This window comes from Euleptes europaea, chromosome 21, assembly GCF_029931775.1.
Source record: "Euleptes europaea isolate rEulEur1 chromosome 21, rEulEur1.hap1, whole genome shotgun sequence".
NCBI classification, from domain to species: Eukaryota; Metazoa; Chordata; class Lepidosauria; order Squamata; family Sphaerodactylidae; genus Euleptes; species Euleptes europaea.
Window position 1 is genome coordinate 9789852 of NC_079332.1, and position 19973 is coordinate 9809824.

Here is a 19973-nt window from a genome sequence, read left to right on the forward strand (position 1 = left end):
TTCTCAAATTATGCTTGGTCGAAATGGTAATGCATCATCCCATAATAATAGTCATAGTAATAATAGTAATAATAATAATAGTAATAATAATAAAATGGTAATGCACTATAACACAATAATGATAAAATAAGATGGTAGTGCATCATCACTCCTTCTCAAATTATGCTTGGTCGAAATGGTAATGCATCATCCCATAATAATATTAATAATAGTAATAATAATAGTAATAATAATAAAATGGTAATGCATTATAACACAGTAATGATAAAATAAGATGGTAGTGCATCATCACTCCTTCTCAAATTATGCTTGGTCGAAATGGTAATGCATCATCCCATAATAATAGTAATAGTAATAATAATAGTAATAATAATAAAATGGTAATGCATTATAACACAATAATGATAAAATAAGATGGTAGTGCATCATTACTCCTTCTCAAATTATGCTTGGTCGAAATGGTAATGCATCATCCCATAATAATAATAATAATGGTAATAATAATAGTAATAATAATAATAATAAAATGGTAATGCATTATTGCACAATAATAATGAAATAAGATGGTAATGCATTATCGCTGTCGACGTTGAATATTGCCAGCATGCATGAGAAGCGGCCAGCAACGTGGCCTCTTTTAAGGAGGAAAAAAGTGCCTCTTTCGTTCCGACGTTTCTGTTATGGTTTCCCTCCCCCCTGTTTACGCCGTTCAGATTTGCCACAGGAATACATTCTTGTGGTTTTGCACGTTCACAAATGGAAGCATCTTGGAAAAAAAAATAGGATGTATTTCTAATACAGGATGGAAACAATGCCAAGAGAATGGGGCTGTACTTTGCTGGAGGTTCTCAAACAGAGGCCGAACAGTTGTCTGTCTGAGGTTAAGCTGGTTTTGGATTTTCTGTATTGGGTACAGGGTTTGGCCAAATGGCCTGCGTGCTGGCTGGGAAGGGCAAGGAAGGAAATGGCCCAAACTGTGTAGAAGAGCCCCATTGGCATCAAGCGGATGGCCATACTGCTGTTCTAAAGAGCGGTCGTTTTATCTACCCCCAGCCTAACCGAAGGGAGATGGAGGACTACGAGACGTTCTGTTCCAAACGCCTGGCGAGGCTCCAGGGAGAGCCGCTGCAGGGAGAGATGCCTCCGGTTCCTCAGCACAGCAGCGTTTCCCTGATCCAGTTCCATGGCGTTCCTGTGCTTCCTCCTTTGGTAAGGGATTTAATTCAGAACCTTATGCATTTAATAGGAAAATAATACTTTGGTAGAAGGAACTTCCATAGAATTTTTAATCTTATTGTGGATGTGTTGCTTTGTTCCAAAGCCAAATATCGTTATATGCCTTATTTGTATTTGTGGGACCGCCTCTTCTGTAATCCCCCCCCCCCAAAAGAGCTTCACGTTCCTCTTCTGACAATCTCCTGGTTAACCCCGGCTCAAAGACCATCCGGTTGTCCTCAACCAGAGCCATGGCTTTCTCAGCCGTGGCTCCTGCCTGGTAGAACTCTTGGTCTAAGGAGACTCGGTCCCTGACGGATCTTTCTTATTTCTGGAGGGCCCATAAGACAGAGATGTTCCACCAGGCCTACAGCTGAGAACAGCAGCAGGCTTGTGGGTGTGGTATTCTGTCTACTGGCCTGGACCTTTACGCTTCTCTTCGGCTTGCTCCTCTTTTCCAGTTTCTTCTCTAGCCTCCTCCTCTCTTTGTTTAACCAGGTTGGGTTTTGTATGCTAAGGCACCATTATTTTAGAATTGTGATTCTTGTTTATGTTTTATATTTCTGTTATTGCTGTTACTGAAGATTGGTTTTAATTTTGTTGTAAACCGCTCTGAGCCCTGCTTTGGCAAGGGGAGGGCAGGATATAAAGAAAGTATTATTAACTAATTTTTAAAGTATACTTAGCCTGTCTCTTCTTGACATAAGGATTTTACTGAAGGAGGGGTTAATTTTATCAATACAAAATTATATTATCTGTTGGCTCTATTCTTATGCAAAACAAAAGGAGGCTTAAAAATGAAGTATGTCTGTTCTGGTGATATATCACAGTCTGTTACAGGTTATTGTGGCTGTAAAATACTCTGTAAACATTATTATTTTTCAACATCCCCCCATCATCCTGTTTTGCAGCTTAGTCTTGAAAGAAAAAAGGAGATCCAGCAAGACAGACAGAAAGCTCTGGACTTTGAGCTCTGGAGGCAGAATTCCAGGAAAAGAATTTTGTTGAATCGTGTTCAGGAGATTCTGGAAAATGTGCAGGTAAAATATAAATTAAGATACAAGTTGTGACTGGAAACTGTTCCATAAATATTATCTTCTTTCAATCCCCCACTCTTTTTAAAAACTAGGCAGAAATAACGGTGGTCTAATTTCTTAGGAATTTTGGAAGTGAATAAGCTTCTGTCTCAAACTGGCTGCATAGCACTTGGTTTTTATATTGCTTGACCCTCAAAGTGGATTATCTTTGTAATGCTTGAGTCTCAATGGCTTGGAAGTGATACCCACTGAAATCTACTGGGCTTACAAGTAAACATGTTTAGCTGGACTAAAATGTCAGACCAAAAGAGCCCCTGAAGTAAACGTATGCAACTGGGGAACAGAAGCAAAGATAGTAACTTAGAAACACACACACTGGTTCGTTCACGAGGAAAGCGACTTGTTTTCTTGATTCTAATTGCTTTCACGTGTGAGTCATAAATGTATACCTGTTTCTTCTGTACTAGAAATATGAAGCTGCCAGTACAAACTGTGATGCCATATGGGGATTTGTGCTAACAGAATGCTCTGAATGAGCTCTTCAGAGTCTTTGACAGGCACAATAAAAGAGCGTTCTGGCTTGTAGCAAAACTCTGTAGTGCTTGAATGATCTTGCTTTGCTGAATGAACCCTGTGTTCAGGTAGTTGAGTTAGAATAATACTGGGGACCAAACACTAGCTGTTTAATTCCTTGCAACGTTGGTGTGTGCCTAGTAACCATCAACTGGCTTGGGATTTGACAGTCATGGCAGGAGCATGTGTGGGGGATAAAAACACAAATCGTTCATCTTTCCTTCTGCCTGCCCCGGAGGTGATAAAGCTTTTGTTGTTTCCCACCCTTCACCTCTCAACCAAATAAAAAACACACAATATGAAGGACGTTAATGTAAACCCTTCAAGTGTAGCATCACTAATGCCAAAGATGCTGTTCTTAATCTGGGAGGTTGCCGGCTCAACTCAAAACTGCCACAAATTCTCTTGGTGGCTTTAGATAAGCCTGATTTTCTCATTCTGAGTCTTGTCCCTCCCCCCTCATGTCTAATATGGGGGCAATACAGGTCTACAGTACAGAGTTGTTGAAGGGGTTTCTGTGATAGTGTGAAGTGCTTTTAACACTGAAAGCGCTTCTTTTTCCTTTGCAGATGAAGAAATTGTCCAGTCCGAGTGATTTAGATCCTTCAGGGACGGAGAAACCTTGTTCAACTTTAGAACCTCACATGATTAATGGCTTTGTAACTGAATCAAGCAGTGTTCTTTGTGGTTCTACAGAGCCCCAAAAGACACCGGAAGTTAAGCCAGCAGATACCCCGGTTGTATCTGGTGGAAACTTACTCGGAGAAACTGAACGGCTTGTACGTGATAAACAAAAGGACGTTTGCCCTAGCCTGTCGGAAAAGACAGTTTGCCCAGAAAGCTCATTTGCCATTCCAGGAAACTCACTTTCTTCCAGTGAGATTGCAAAGCAAGAGAGTGTTGAGATGGGACCGGCTGCCGTGGAAGCCCCGGATCCTTATGTAATGAGTCTTCAGAACCTCTTGAAAAAATCCAGGGAGTACATACAGAGAGAACAAAGCAGACGGAGCATGCGGAGCAATTCAAAGAGAAGTGTCAGCGAAAGCCTTTCTGATAAGGAAAATGATACAGTTAAAGACTCCATGAAAGAGAGAGGAAAGTTAATGGAAAGGAGCTGCATGGCAGGGACCCTTGACAAGCCAAGCCTTACTTCTTTGCAAGGTACCTCTGTCCCCAAAAATAGCAAAAGGGTGGTAGCATCACCCAGTTTCTCTAAAGTGGATATACCCATGAGATCTGGAACCCCGCCTGTGCTGGATTCTGATTCGGATGAAGACTTTAAAAATACCTCTCTGTTTGATCATGACAGCAGCATCCTCCGAAGCCTGACAGGTTCTTACTCAAAATTGCCAAGTCCCGAGCCAAGCATGAGCCCCAAAATGCACCGAAGGCGCCCCAGGCCTTCTTCAATGGGGCACATCGTCATTAACAACCCTATCAATGCCTATGAATTAAGCCCCAATGAGAAAGGAAGAGCTGTGAGTTTGATCGGAGACGCTGCCGGCAATAAAATGTTTGTCTCTGACCCTGTGCCAAAACTGACTTCAGACTTTGCTCTGGTCTGCTCCGGCAAAACGGACGCTTTCGACAAGAGCGCTTCGGACATCTCGGATGAGTCGGTGGGCATCAAGCAGAATGAAGCCTGTCAGCCTCCTGTCAGCGAGCGAGAAAGCGCAGGGTTGTTTCCCACCAGTGCGGTCACCGGAGGAGGAGAAAGAATGATTCTGGATGGTAGAGGGGCATCTGCAGCTTGCTTTTCGGCCCCAAGCCTACAAGAGTCCCCTGCAGCTAGCGACCCCGTCGCCATGCAGAACGCAGCCAGCGTGGGCGGAGCCAAGCAGGCTGTTTTGCTCGACAAGGCCAAATGTGGCGCAGCCACAGAACTTAATAAATCCTATGATGTGGAAAGCCCCTCCCCTTTGCTGAGGCAAGCACAGCACCCGCCCCAGATGGACACCCCGAACGCAGGAAGCGAGCAGGCCTCAGAAAACGGCTTTGAGAAGGTGAAGCGGAGGCTCGAGCTGGACTCCGACGGTGGGCAGAAGGAAAACGTGCCTTGCACCATGAGGGGAGGCGCCGGCGAGCCCGAGAAACGGTGGCTGCACGACCAGAGGCGCCCCGGGGGGCCTGCTTTCACCGCCAAGAACGAGGCGTGTGGCAGAGATTCCAGGGGTGAGGAGACACTTTGTAGTAAGCCTCGACTGAGGTGGGTCTGAAATGTTCAGAAGGTGCTTTGGAAACGGCCCTGGCTGTGAAGTGGGAGGCTCCTTGCGCCGGCAGAAATTGCAGCCCTTATCGGGGCAGATCTGTGGGATCTGACCAAGTTGCCACTTAGGACAGAGATGTTTGCACAGTGCATTCTTAGGGTGATACTTTCAAGACAGGACTGTGCTGATATAGTATGTCTTGAGTCAAATTATCAGTTTATTTATTTAGACGTGCTTGTGGTGTAGTGGTTAAGAACGGTGGTTTGGAGCGGTGGACTCTGATCTAGAGGACCGGGTTTGATTCCCCGCTCCTCCACATGAGCGATGGAGGCTAATCTGGTGAACTGGATTTGTTTCCCCACTCCTACACATGAAGCTCCCTGGGTGACCTTGGGCTAGTCACACTCAGCCCCACCCACCTCACAGGGTGTCCGTTGTGGGGAGGGGAAGGGAAGGTGATGGTAAGCTGGCTTGAGTCTCCTGTAAGTGGTAGAGAAAGTCGGCATATAAAAACCAACTCTTCTTCCTCTGCTACCCCTGACCCTGCTCACCTGTGGGTCTTACCTGCCCTTGTTCCCAACTCCCCCGTAGTCCATTCTTAACCTTTAAAGCAGTGACACCGAATGCTCTCCCACATTCTCCCTTGAGGCTGTGATGATAAGCACGCACCTGTGTAGAAGCAAGTTTTTTTTACCCAGATACTGCTGCGATCCAGTTTTAGGTAAAGAACCCACCTCCCACCCAGCCAGCGGCCGAAACAGGAAAGGCAGAAATGCAGTTTCAGGAGCATCAGTGGAATGTCTGTCGAATAAACACTGGGTTGCTACGAGAAGGGTGGTTGGGTTTAGACCGTTCATAAGTTTGTTCACGGACAAAGGATTCCACTGCAGTCCGTTTTGATGTACGTGTATGTTTTTGTGTTGTCGTTTGTTTGCTTATTTAGAAGAGGAGGCTCTGAAAATAAAAATGCTGGCTTTGGAGGAAATGAGGAAACGGCTGGAGGAGCAGCACGCTCAGCAGCTGTCCTTGCTGATTGCAGAGCAAGAGCGAGAACAGGAAAGGCTGCAGAAGGTGAGGGGCCAAAGTTGAAAGCCAAGACTGTTGACCCCGGCTAGTGCCAAGCCAGGCGTCTTAGGGAGGGGCTGTGGCTCAGTGGTAGAGCATCTGCTTGGCACGCAGAAGGTCCCAGGTTCAACCCCTGGCATCTCCAGTTAAAGGTACTAGGCAAGTAAGGTGATGTGAAAGGCCTCAGCGTGAGCCCCTGGAGAGCTGCTGCCGGTCTGAGTAGACAATGCTGACTTTGATGGACGAAGGCAACTTCATGTGTTCGTGTGACATTTGTTTATGGGAGATTCAGAAAGGTCCCAGGTTCAATCCCCGGCATCTCCGGTGAAAGGCAAGTAGGTGATGTGAAAGACCTCAGCCTAAGACCCTGGAGAGCCGCTGCTGGTCTGAGTAGACAGTACTGACTTTGACTGACCATGGATTCAGTATAAGGCAACTTCATGTGTTTCATGTGTCTTACCTTCTTTTCCCAATTATGCAACGAAGCAAAAACAAAAGGAAGGCCCAGTAGCAACCCTTGCCTCTGTGAAAACACGGCCTGATCAACAACGGGCTGAGCCTGCTGACTATTTTAGTCCTGAGGTGGAAGGGGTTCCCAGGGGAAGGAGGCATGATTAATGTGCACTCTCAGGGCGTTCTGCAAAAGGCAAGAAGGGCAGCTGGGAATTCTTTTGCCTGGACGAGGCAGACGATTGTTACAGTCATCTTGTAGCCGGCCTGATGCTAAGTTGCGGTAGCAAACAGGCTGAGAATAGCCAAGGGCATGGGAGGGAATGGGTTAAGGTAAGCCTGCATGGGCGGGGGCAGTACATTGCAGCCATGAGAATGGTACACAGCCGTACCACATAGAATCATAGAGTTGGAAAGGACCACCAGGGTCGTCTAGTCCAGCCCCCTGCTCAATGCAGGAAATTCACAACTACCTCCCCCCCACACACACTCCCATGAGTGTATTCTGCTGAAACAAAATGGGTCCAGTCATAGAAGATTCCTGGAGGGGAGCTCCCAGGAAGCTGCCTCTCTCCTCGCAGGAAAAGCAAGTTTTCACTGTGATTAAAGCAAAGACATTGCATGAACTGCTTGTGTGCCTTAGGCCACATCTGCACATCAGTCCATTTCGGTCCTTCACTGGCAAGTGGTTCTCCAGAGTCTCAGATACAGAAAAATCTACCTGAGAATTCTTTAACTGGAGCTGCCAGGGATTGAGCCTGCGACCTGTACAGGAAGTCTTGCGTTCCACCACTGAGCTGTGGCTTTTCTCCTGTTTTGTTGCCAGAAAGTAGCTCTTTTATACGCCCACCAAATGACATTCTTCTTGGCCTCCAGGCCTGATCAGCATTGATGGTCTTTGCTCTTTCCAGGTGCGTTGGTTGTGTAACCCAAGCAAATAGGCCTGAGCAGGTGTTAACTGCTACTGCTTTCAAAAAAGCATTGAAGTCTCCTGAAAGCCAGGCAGAGCAGTGCTGTTCTTCACTGAAGCTTCTGGGAGGTGAATTTGGAGGGGGATGGCTTCTAGGTCAAAAGGGTACAGTTTTTGTTAACCCTTTTCTTCTGTGGTGCAGCTTTCCCATGGAGACAGTGTACAGGCCGGCTGACTTGAGCATTATGAGTGAGGAGTTCCCCAAAAAAGCATTTCCCCAAACTGCCGTCACCAGTTCATTGGTTTCCCCCAATCTGCAGGAGATAGAAGACCAGGAGAGAAGGATGAAAGGAGAGAAGGCTGCCTTAGCCGGAACGGAGATCCCTCAGATTGCTGTCAGCGGTGGGGTGGATTTGCAGTGGCGGAAGATCAGCGATACCTGCATGCTGGAATCGGTGCTGACTCAAGTGGAAACGCTCCATAATGCAAACTCTGAGAGCATGGGTAAAAATGGAAAGGGAATACTTATCGATTCTAATGCATAGCTCAGCTTAAATAATCCACGGGCAGCGGCGTCGGGTTGCCATTTTGTTTATTGAGTTTTCTCAGTTGGCTACGTGCAGGTCTGAAGAACACAGTGTGATGGTTAAGGCTAAGCTGTGATATCCTAGTTGGGTAAACAAGGAGTATAATGAATAGGTTTTTTTCTCTCCGAATAGCCGTTCTGCTTAATCATGATTTGTTCTGTGTTTGGGTAGGCTTTATCAATACCAAGCCTGGCTCGACGGCTGACTCTCCGTTCTACCTCTGGGAACCGCCAAGAAGTGCGAAGTCGATTTCAGCATCCAGATCGATTACCAGAAGCAAAATGAGGTGGTCTCAGGTGGGCAACTGAGTTTAGTGGGTGTTTTTTGTTTGTTCTGTTTTGCGAAGCCATGCTAGCGCAGTAAATATTTCAAGCTTTCAGGGCAACTGTAGTCATTTAATTAGCGCTGTACCTATAAGCTGTTTAATTTTTGTTTTCACCGTGGTGTGATAAAGGTTGCATTTTGGTATGTTCTGTGCTTTTCTGTGAAATGTAAATATGGACTATTGCACAAGATTTGGGGAAGCAAACTGGGGTTTAATTTGTTAAAATTATTCTGTACTACAAGCTGTCAGCTCATGGCAAACCCAAGGCATCGTGCGTAAAAATTCCTTCAGCCAGCCAGTATAAAACAGCTATACCATGCCGCCTTCCCTCCCTCCCACCCACACCATAACTGTTGCTAATATGTGAGACTCTTTAGCAATGTGATAAAATCCTGGTTACGTGATCTCTCTTGAAGGTGTATAGTCCCGAGATGAAGAGGAAGTTAAACAAGATCTCTGCTCTGGTCAAGGGCTTTCTGACGCGTAGACTCTTACAGACGGAGAAACTGAAGCACCTCCGGCAAACAGTCAAAGTAAGTATCCCTCTGCAGGTGGTGTAGGTAGGCACCTGCTCACAGGCATTGAGAGCATTTGACCCCAGCCAGGCCGTCTTCGTATTCTGACTCTCTTAACAGCTGCTGCCTGTCCTTTCTCCTGTTTCTCTCTCTCTCTTTCCTGTGCTGCCCAGCTGTTGTTCTCTGTAGCCCCGGTCTTATTCTTTCTCCATCACTGCACTTTTTTTATCTCTGCTCCTGCGTTCCATCCACTTGTGACATATGTCTAATTCGCCTGAGGGTCCTGCTCTGTAGGTTGGGAGCAAAAACCCCTTCAAAGTGGGGGAGAAGGGCGCTCAGGGCTAGTGTTGTTGTTTTTTCCCTCTGCAGACCTGAAAAAAAAAATTACTGGGGAGTGAAAAAGTAACAAGCAGTGTCTGCACAGACATTGTGGTAGGGGAGGAAGTAAAGCCCAGCCAACATCTTGGGCTGCCCATCCGTCAAAGACACCATGCAAAAAATGTGGTGTAGTGGTTAAAAACGGTGGTAAAGAGCGGTGGACTCTGATCTGGAGAACCGGGTTTGATTCCCCACTCCTCCACATGAGCGGCGAAGGCTAATCTGGCGAACTGGATTTGTTTCCTCCACTCCTCCACGTGAGCAGCAGACTCTAATCGGGAGAATGAGGTTCGATTTCCCCACTCCTCCACATGAGCAGCGGAGGCTAATCTGGTGAACTGGATTTGTTTCCCCACTCCTACACACAAAGCCAGCTGGGTGACCTTGGGCTAATCACAGTTATCTTAGAGCTACCTCACAAGGTGTCTGTTGTAGGGAGGGGAAGGTGATTGGAAGCCAGTTTGAGTCTCCCTTAAGTGGTACAGAAAGTCAGCATATAAAAACCTCCCCCTCCTCCTCTCCTTCTTCTCCTTCTCCTCCTTCTCCTCCCCCCCCCCCCGCCCGACAAAATGTTTGTCTGGGAGGAAGGGCAGAGTGAACTGGGAGGGGGGATTTTGGGTGTGGTTATACAGGTAAGAGAGAACCGTTTACTCATTGCTTACTCAAGCCCGCGTGTGCTTCCTTTCTGCTTAGGATACAAGGGAGTTCATTAGAAACTTTCAGTCAGAAGCACCCTTAAAGAGAGGAACTGTTTCTGCTCAAGACGCTTCTTTGCAAGAACGAGTGGCGGCTCAGGTGAGGTGTAGCCTGACTTCCACGCGATGGCCTGGTGTCAGAATCTCCCAAAAGTGGAAAGGTGGTTTTTGAAAGCCGGCTAATGACGCCAGCTTCATTCAGATACTCTGTGAAACGTAGTGTGGTGCTCAAGCCATGGCTTGAACTTCAGGATGGGCAAATAGAGCCTGGTGGGTCGGCTTGTTAAAATGGCACCAGGGCAGACAGTAGCCAGGTGACTCCCGTGGCCCTAGCAGCACTCGCGGGGCTGTTCATCTTGGACCTGGGCCACAGCAAGAACGATGACCCCCTTAAGAACTTAAGAAAAGCCCAAGTGGATCAGGTCAGGGCCCATCAAATCCCGGCAGTCTGTTCACACAGTGGCCAACCAGGTGCCTCCAGGAAGCCCACGAACAAGACGGCTGCAGCAGCATTTATCCTGCCTGTGTTCTACAACACGTAATATAATAGGCCTGCTCATCTGATCCTGAAGAGAATAGGTATGCATCAGGACTAGTAGCCATTTTGACTAGTAGCCTTGGATAGCTCTCTCTTCCATGAACATGCCCACTCCTCTCTTAAACCCTTCCAAGATGGTAGCCATCACCACATAAGACCATAAGAAAAGCCCTGCTGGATCAGACCAAGGCCCATCAAGTCCAGCGGTCTGTTCACACAGTGGCCAACCAGGTCCCTCCAGGAAGCCTATAAACAAGGCGACTGCAGCAGCATTATCCTGCCGGTGTTCCACAGCACCTAATATCATAGGCATGCTCCTCTGACCCTGGAGAGAACAGGTATGCATCATGACTAGTATCCACTTTTACTAGTAGCCTTGGATAGCCCTCTCCTCCAGGAACATGTCCACTCCCTTCTTAAAGCCTTCCAAGTTGGCAGCCATCACCACATCCTGGGGCAGGGAGTTCCACAATTTAACTATGCGTTGAGCGGAGAAATACTTCCTTTTATCTTGTATCCTTAGGTGCAGGCTCTCCCATTCGCTGCCTTCCTTACCAAGGGGCACTGCTTGCTCCTGGCCACCAGTGGTCCTCCAGGGCTGCAGCTGTTTGGGAACGTCCCTCTTAAATTGAACGGGCACTCGGCCCCTGTTCAGAGTCGCTGCTTGGCTTTTTGTTTTTCCACCTCTTTGGGGCAGGGGCCTTCAGAGCAACAGGCCATAACAAGGGTTTTAGTTCAGACAGTCGCGTTAATCCAGAGGCTGACACAAACCGTGCTTGACGTGGTTTTACTTCAAGCCACGGTGTCAGTTTCCGGGTCACGGGAAAAGTTGGTTTTTACGGCTGACATACAGATTTCCCGGTGCTCTGACATGCTGAAAGTGATGAGCTTCTTAATGCGCCCGTCAAGTTGCAACCAGCTCATGACGAGCCCAAGACCCCATGGGGGTTTTCAAGGCAAGAGGATGAGCAGGGCTGGTTTGCCCTTGCTTTTCTCTGCGTAGCAACCCCAGACTTCCATGGTGGTCTCCCATCCAAGTACTAACCATGGCTGACCGTGCTTAGCTTCTGAGATCTGATGCGATGGGGCTAGTCAGGATTATTCAGATTTCTCATGTCACTGACACATTGAAGCTGACAGGCCTCAGTTAGAATAATATGGAACCTTTCAAGGCTCAAAGCATTCCGTCATTTGGCAGGCATCTTTCCCCCTTCTGTATAGCAAGGTCCTAAATGGTCTTCTGAAACCGGCACAAGAGAATCTCTGGATTTTGCGCTTGGCTGATTACCCTGACTCACAGAGACTTCAGAGGACAACCAGGCTTCTTCCTGGGTTACCATCAGTCCTGCTTGAGTTGAAACTTTTGAAGTTTGCTCAGGGTGTGGGAGGGTTCTGCTCTGTGTCTCTGAAATATTCAAGGTATACAACTTGAAATGTTGTTGCATGTCACAGAGATGTGGTGTTCTGTCTCCTCCCCCCCCCAGCTCAGAGCAGCCTTGTACGATATCCATGATATATTCTTCAAAGTGGAGGTGTCTGAGAGGATGAATATCCTGCGTCATGATCGGGAAGTACGCAAAGAGAAAATGCTGCGGCAGCTGGTATGTTGTGACGTTGGCTCATACAGTAGTCAGTTCTTATGTGTGTGCAAAGTGCCGTCAAGTTGAGCTGACTTATGGCGACCCCACAGGGCTTTCATGGCAAGAGACTTACAAAGATGATTTGCTGTTGCCTTCCTTTGCATAGCACCCCTGGTATTCCTTGGTGGTCTTCCGTCCAGTTACTAACCAGGGCCAACCCTGCTTAGCTTCTGGTGAGATGAGTGTTTAAATAATGGGAAGGGTAGATTGATTGCAGCCATGGTTTGAAGAAGAAGAAGAGTTAGTTTTTATATGCCAACTTACTTTCCCATTTAAGGAAGAATCAAACTGGCTTACAATCACCTTCCCTTCCCCTCCCCACAGCAGACACTCTGTGAGGTAGGTGGGGCTGAGAGAGCTCTAAGAGAGCTGTGACTTGCCCGAGGTCACCCAGCGGGCTTCGTGTGTAGGAGTGGGGAAACAATTCCAATTCACCAGATCAGCTGCTGCCGCTCACATGGAGGAGTGGGGAATCAAACCCGGTTCTCCAGATCAGACTCCACCACTCCAAACCACCACTCTTAACCACTACACCACCCTGGCTCAGTAGCTTGTAGGTAGAAGTAGGGAAGAGCCCTGTCTCATTGGTAGAGCATTTGCATTGTAAGCAGAAGGTCCTGGGTTTTAACCCCGGCATCTCCAGTTAAAAGGAGGTGATGTGAAAGACCACGACTTGAGACTCTGGATTATCACAGTCAACGGTAGACAAGACTGACCTTGATAGGCCAGTGGTCTTGTGAATGTAGGCAATAAACCAGAGTAGTATTAGCAGTTTTTCGGACTTTGTCACCAATAGAAATCACAGATATTTCATATCACATTACAGTTGTCGCCAATATCTCAAAATACTGTTTACATTCATCACTACTTTGAAATTACAGTCGTTATTAGACCCGCCGCTAGATCACACGTGATTGCGGTCTTCCTTTATACAGACGCTTCTGTGATGTAGCTGGCCAGCTATCGGGCAACTCTGCTAAATATGATTGGTTTCCTTTTTAATCCTATGTGTTTTTATTTGATGCATTTAAAAACATTATACTGAGAAGGGATCCCCCTGGCCAAAGGGATCCATGGCACAAAAAAAGGAACCTTTGGCTTATTTCCTTTCAGCTTCTCTGGAGGTTCAGGATTAGTTGATGCTATTTGACTTGAAGCTATTTGACTTAAAAATATTATTCTCTTGACTTTGGCGATGCTGAGTGTTGCTTCCGAGTGCGATTAGTAAGTAAAAGGTAAAGGTAGTCCCCTATGCAAGCACTGGGTCATTCCTGACTCATGGAGTGACATCACATCCTGACACTTACTAGGCAGACTCAGTTTATGGGGTGGTTTGCCATTGCCTTCCCCAGTCATCTACACTTTACCCCCAGCAAGCTGGGTACTCATTTTACCGACCTTGGAAGGATGGAAGGCTGAGTCGACCTACCTGACAACCGACTTCTGTAGGGATCGAACTCAGGTTGTGAGCAGAGCTTTTGACTGCAGTACTGCAGCTGACCACTCTGCGCCATGGGGCTCTAGACTGTAAGTAAGACTGATACCTAATTTTCTCGTGCTCTCACCCCCCCTCTCTCTTTAGGATAAAGCCAAAACACCTAAAGATAGAGCGTCGCTTTCTACCGCCACACAGAAGTCTCTGGATAGGAAGAAATATATGAAGTACGTGGGGAAACGGTAAAGGAAGTACTAATGTATTACACAGCTGCACGTGGCTAACAGTGTTGCTCAGGTGGTCTGTTCTGCTTTTTAAGTTTGTCGTTATTTTGAAAGAAGGTAAGCTTTCCCCACCCAGTACTTTCTGCTCAGTTTTTGTGACGGGAGGAAATTGTAATTGCAGATACTTGGAATTCCTACCCGGCTGCATTCCGGTGTCCACTGTAAACGTGTGAATTGATGGAACACAACTGGATTTCAAACTAGGGTTTGTTAGTCACTGTTGTCCCTAACTGTGGTTTTTTTCCCCATCTGAATTTACAGACCACAGTTGGTGGGGGCATGTTGTCCCTGGTAGCCATTTGACTACATAAGCGGCAGTACAGGGAGGGTGACTTCCTTGGTTGGTGGGCGGAACACATAAACAGACAAATCAGTGTTTATGCACAGACCAGGATTTGTTGCTGTCACTAACCTGACCTTGTTGCACAAAGCTTGGTTCAGGGTGGTGTTCTAATGTAGCTTTGGTTATCTCAGTTCAAGATATTCAAGGGGAGGGGCCGTGGCTCAGTGGTAGAGCATCTGCTTGGCTTGCAGAAGGTCCCAGGTTAAATCCCCGGCATGTCCAGTTAAAGGGACTAGGCAAGTAGGTGATGGAAAAGACCTCTGCCTGAGACCCTGGAGAGCCGCTGCCGGTCTGAGTAGATAATACTGACTTTGATGGACCAAAGGTGTGATTCAGTATAAGGCAGCTTCATGTGTTCATGCATTCAGTCATGTCAAGGAAAATGTACACTTTGGACTCCTTTCCTCACTCCTCACACTATCCATTTTAGGGGAGGGGCCGTGGCTCAGTGGTAGAGCCTCTGCTTGGCATGCAGAAGGTCCCAGGTTCAATCCCTGGCATCTCCAGTTCAAGGGACTAGGCAAGGAGGTGATGTGAAAGACCTCTGCCTGAGACACCGGAGAGCTGCTGCCAATCTGAGTAGACAATACTGACTTTGATGAACGAAGGGTCTGATAAGGGTGTGATAAGGCAGCTTCATGTGTTCATGCTCCTTCATGTAAATCTAAATTTACTTATGCAAATGAATACTGTAGTACTACTTGACAGTGTGGGATTCTTCCCAGGAGCACAGAGAAATGAGAATGTATCATGTACTGATATTCTTTATTCTGGCTATATCTGTTTTAGATAGCTTGTTAATATAAGCAGTAGAAAACCTCTTCAAATATGTGTTTCCATATACTTTTTTTTTCCATCCATAGGGCTACAGAAATGGGCATGCCAAATAAAAAAACAATAGTGAAACAAAAGACTCCGGAAAACAGGTTTGTGCAAAGAATCCTTCCTTCCATGATCGTTGTATCTTCTCTACTTAAGAATTCGAAATAATAATCAAAATAGATTAAGCGTAATGGTAAAATTCACATATTAAACACAGCTTCTTCCTTTCACAGAGTTCTTCAGCCAAATCAGGGACAAAACGCTCCCATTCAAAGACTTCTTTACAGACAAGGGTAAGACAGCAGTTTGAAATGAAGTATTTTCAGAAGCGTCACCTTTTTCAGGGTTAAAAGCAGTGTGGCCAGACTTGCCCCATTAGTTGTGTGTTCTCAAGGGGGCTGTGGGCTATGGACCAGTTGCACACCGGGGGCGGGGGGAGGGAAAGGTTCAAAAACAACTTGAGATAGGTCGGGTGTATGTAACCTGCTGTTCAAGGTGTGGGAACCATCAGATCAGGGTGTTCTCAAGATGTTGGGTGCATCTAAAGTAGCTCGCTGGATTCCAGCTAACGCTGGCTCCCATGCTTGCTCCATATCTCAACATTGATCTTTTTCATTCTGTCGTTGGACTAAGTGTTGGTAAGATAATGACTGTTTTTGCTGGAAAGAACGGCCTCAGCCATCAGATAGGTTCCTGTGCCTTCCTGTGCAGTAACTGGGTACAATAAAAGAATTGATTTGGGTTATTTGGGGGCAAACATAAACTTCATTCCAGGGCCCTCTGAGGAGTACAAAACAACTTGAGCAAACATTTCCTAAAAATGCAACCATTGATAGCCTCCGTATTTGAGGCAGCATCTAGCATTCCCTTTCATTTGGCTTGGTCGCCATGTAGGTTTTTTGTACTGTCTTCCATTTGTGACCCTTCTTCCATTTAATTTGTCTTCCATTAATCGCAAGTGGAATCTGTTGATAAGGATCCTGTGCGCAACTTAGTATAGCGTTTTTAAATCTGGGGCCGGGGAGAGTGCAGTTAAGATGTGTTGTTCTTCAACATAGAAGCTCTTGTTGGAATGACCGAGTAATGGTTTCAAGAAGGTAGCTTTCTTAGTCCGCAGTAGAAGAGCTAGATTCGAATCCCGTAGCACCTTAGGGGCCAACAAGGTTTTCGGGTGTGAGTTTTCACATACAAGGCCCCTGAATGCTCTGTTCTCTTTTGGGGGGCATTATTATTATTTGGGGGGACATAGAATTCTTATCTCACTACAAATTTCTAATTTTCATTCACAAATTCAAAACTATGAAGGAGAAAAGGAGTTGGTTTTTATATGCCGACTTTCTCTACCACTTAAGGGAGAATCAAACCGGCTTACATAGAATCATAGAGTTGGAAGGGACCACCAGGGTCATCTCGTCCAACCCCCTGCACAATGCAGGAAATTCACAATAACCTCCCCCACACACACCCAGTGACCCCTACTCCATGCCCAGAAGATGGCCAAGATGCCCTCCCTCTCATGATCAGCCTAAGGTAATAGAATCAGCATTGCTGACAGATGGCCATCTGTGTGTGTGTAAAGTGCTGTCAAGTCGCCTAGCCTCTGCTTAAAAACCTCCAGGGAAGGAGCACTTACCACCTCCCGAGGAAGCCTGTTCCACTGAGGAACCCCTCTGTTAGCAAATTCTTCCTAATGTCAACCCGTTGGTTCATATTTAATTTTAACCTGTTGGTTCACCTTTCCTTCCCCTCCCCACACCAGACACCATGTGAGGTAGGTGGGGCTGAGAGAGCTCTAAGAGAGCTGTGACTAGCCCAAGGTCACCCAGCTGGCTTCATGTGGAGGAGTGGGGAAACCAACCTAGTTAACCAGATTAGAGTCTGCCACTTATATGGAGAAGCGGGGAATCAAACCCTGTTCTCCAGATTAAAGTCCACTGTTCCAAACCACCGCTCTTAACCACTACACCACACTGGCTTTCCCCCAGGACCCCCCCCCCCCAGGGCTGAATAGGGACATAGGATGCTTATCTCACTACAAATTTATAATTTTCTGCCCCTAAGCATTTCTCTCCTTCCCTAATCAAGCTGATTACATTTTGCATTGTAAATTTGCTTCCTGACTCCCTTCTTCGCAACACCCCTCCCACCTTCTGACAGGGATAGAAGAACTCGGGGATCTCCATGTAAATGAAGGGAGCTTTGACTCTCGAAAATCTTATATCCTGAAAATCTTGTTGGTTTCTAAGATGCTCTTAAAAGTAAAGGTAGTCCCCTGTGCAAGCACCGGGTCATTCCTGACCCATGGGGTGACGTCACATCCCGATGTTTCCTAGGCAGACTATGTCTACGGGGTGGTTTGCCATTGCCTTCCCCAGTCGTCTATGCTTTACCCCCAGCAAGCTGGATGCTCATTTTACCGACCTCGGAAGGATGGAAGGCTGAGTCAACCTCAAGCCGGCTGCCTGAAACCGTCTTCTGTCAGGATTGAACTCAGGTCGTGAGCAGAGCTTGGACTGCAATACTGCAGCTAACCACTCTGCGCCATGGGGCTCTTGGGCGCGACTAATTAAAGGAAATTCTGCCTTAGCATGTTTGAAGAAGACTTTATCGTATGCTGTTGAGTCTTTGGCATGTGAACAGTTTTTTGTTTTTTTTTAATGGATGTAGGGTTTCAGCTTTGATGCAAGTGACTTATTAACTCCTTTTATATTCACTCAGAACCCCTAAGACCTCAGTGAAGGGGGCTGAGCAAAATAGAAAGAAGCCCTCAGAGAGCAGAGTGTCTAACAAGGCCCACTCAGGTGTGTAAAAATGGGTGCTTGGATCTCATTTAACAAGGAAAAGAGTAAGTTGCTCGTATCAAAAAGGAAATAAAAATTAAAAGGCTTTTAAGTGGCACATGCTTTCCCCTCCTTGCTGCCCTGGCAATGCACTAGGTTTGCTACTCTAACTACGGTTGGGAATTCACGCAAAAATGAGTTTAACCACCTGTGCATGAATAGTTAAAACAGCTCACACACACCGCTATGGTCACGTTTGGAAGTGGAGCAAATCACACATTTTTAAGGTGCATGAATTCTGGTTTGGTATGGACAAATAGTTTTCTTTTCCTAACGTGTTTTCTTATCAGAAAACCTCGTAGGACGACCTCGAAACCATGGTGCGTGGTTTCTCCACATAAATTGATGGAGGGAAAGACGTACAATCTTTTGCGTCTCTGGGATACTAACCTTGTGCATGCTATTTGTTACATGAGAAAGGATGCCTTTTGAAAAAAAAATGCAGTATGGCTTGCTTGTTATTCCTGCTGGCATTACTTGGAAAGTGGAAATGGATTTAAAACGGCATTCTGCATGGGTATCTTGCTTGCCTAGGAAGGAATTTCCCGAGCTGTAGGAGAACCTGTCTGCTGATAAGTGATAAATTTTGGCAAGGCTTTAAAAACCAGGGGCTTTGTTCTATCACACCAGTAGCTTTTACGTTGAGTTTTGGAGATACAAGCAGCATGCTGTCAGTTCACACAGAGTGATGGGAGACTTGATCTCGCCCAGTGCCTTGTGTGAACTATGTGGGGTACCTGAGAAAACTCTCAAGAATCCTCTACAGTGTATTGGAGTTCTGCGTGGAAAGGATTCTCCAAGTAGAAATGAGTTATAAACCACCGAATTATATCATACCCTTTCCCCTTTTTCATCTGGTTTGAACATTACAATTGTTTACCTTTTTGGTTTGAAATTTTTTAATTATGTGTTTCATGCAAAGTTATTGGGAAGGGGCTGTGGCTCAGTGGAAGAGCATCTGCTTGGCATGCAGAAGGTCCCAGGTTCAATCCCCGGCATCTCCAGTTAAAGGGACTTGGCAAGTAGGTGATGTGAAGGACCTCTGCCTGAGACCCTGGAGAGCTGCTGCCGGTCTGAGTAGACAATACGGACTTGGATGGACTGAGGGTCTGATTCAGTATCAGGCAGCTTCATGTGTTCATGTATATGTAATTCCAACCCTCTGTTACACTTTTTATTATTATTTTGAAGCACCACCACGCAACATTAGACTCGTAAGTGCAGTACCAATTTTTTTTAGGAAGTGGGTGGGGCTAGGTAGGACTTTTGCTCAGCAAGGCTTCTGATTGCCTATTTGAGATTTCATTGGCTGTACAGATTTTTTAAACTATTGCTTTGGTAGCAGCTGCCACCACAGCACAAAGATCTGCACTGTGTTACCGTCGTTAAGCTGTAGCAATTGTTCTGTGGCTGCCTCCACCTCCTGCAGTCACCATTTTGTGGCAGCCATTTTGTCGCTGCGCCCATCATGCCGTGTCTGAATTCCAAATGTGCCCGCAGGCTCAAAAAGGTTGGGGACCCCTGCCTTAGAGAAATATCATATCAGCAGTGTTTCTGTTTGCATTTTAATGCTACTTGCTTTGCTTTGCAGGAGTATATGCAGGAAGAATCCAAAGAAAGAAGCCAAGTGTTGTGACAACTTAAGGCGGCAGCATTCCCTGGGCTAAAGGAGGCGGCTTAGATATATCTGTACATGTTCTGCATTGGTTGAGATCTTCTGGCTGCTACACATGTGGATGAGTTTAAATGAGCAAGCGTATACGTGATATCTTGCAAAGACGTCTGAAAGGTGATCGCTGGAGTGGAAAAACAAACTGGGCGACAGACTTAAGCATTTATTCTGCATGTTTTAACTCTCCTGTATATACCAGTAATATACATCGCACAGCCTCAGGAAGAATGTTACACTGTAATTTTGCAGGATTTTTTTTTTTTTTGCAGATTTGAATCGAAACTGCACTTTTAACTTACATTATTTTTAAAATTATTTATGGGCATAATAGCGGCCTTCATAAATCTCTGTTTAAGCACTTCCAAAGAGAAGAGGTGTGCGGGATTGGCAGCCATTAAGACATTGGTTTAACCTCATAAGGCCTTGCTTGTTTTTCCTGCTT

At 46.2% G+C, this 19973-nt stretch overlaps 1 protein-coding gene across 1 annotated transcript; it reads left to right on the forward strand.

The window, feature by feature from the left end:
- The first annotated feature begins 1068 nt into the window (after window positions 1-1068).
- CCP110 (centriolar coiled-coil protein 110) lies at window positions 1069-19608 on the forward strand. Its single transcript, XM_056866343.1, has 14 exons — window positions 1069-1209; window positions 2127-2255; window positions 3395-4997; window positions 5976-6103; window positions 7778-7961; window positions 8216-8340; window positions 8786-8902; window positions 9956-10057; window positions 11980-12096; window positions 13718-13812; window positions 15061-15123; window positions 15253-15312; window positions 17738-17820; window positions 19451-19608. Exons 1-14 carry the CDS (start codon window positions 1069-1071, stop codon window positions 19501-19503), a joined length of 3000 nt encoding a protein of 999 aa, XP_056722321.1. The 3' UTR covers window positions 19504-19608.
- Window positions 19609-19973: the final 365 nt, after the last annotated feature.

What these genes read in the sequence shown, in the direction of transcription:
- CCP110 (XM_056866343.1), top strand. Translation starts at nt 1,069, where the DNA reads ATGGAGGACTACGAGACGTTCTGTTCCAAACGCCTGGCGAGGCTCCAG. An exon ending in AACAGGAAAGGCTGCAGAAG is followed by an intron (nt 6,104 to 7,777) that starts GTGAGGGGCCAA and finishes CCCAATCTGCAG; the next exon opens with GAGATAGAAGACCAGGAGAG. An exon ending in GTCTAACAAGGCCCACTCAG is followed by an intron (nt 17,821 to 19,450) that starts GTGTGTAAAAAT and finishes TTTGCTTTGCAG; the next exon opens with GAGTATATGCAGGAAGAATC.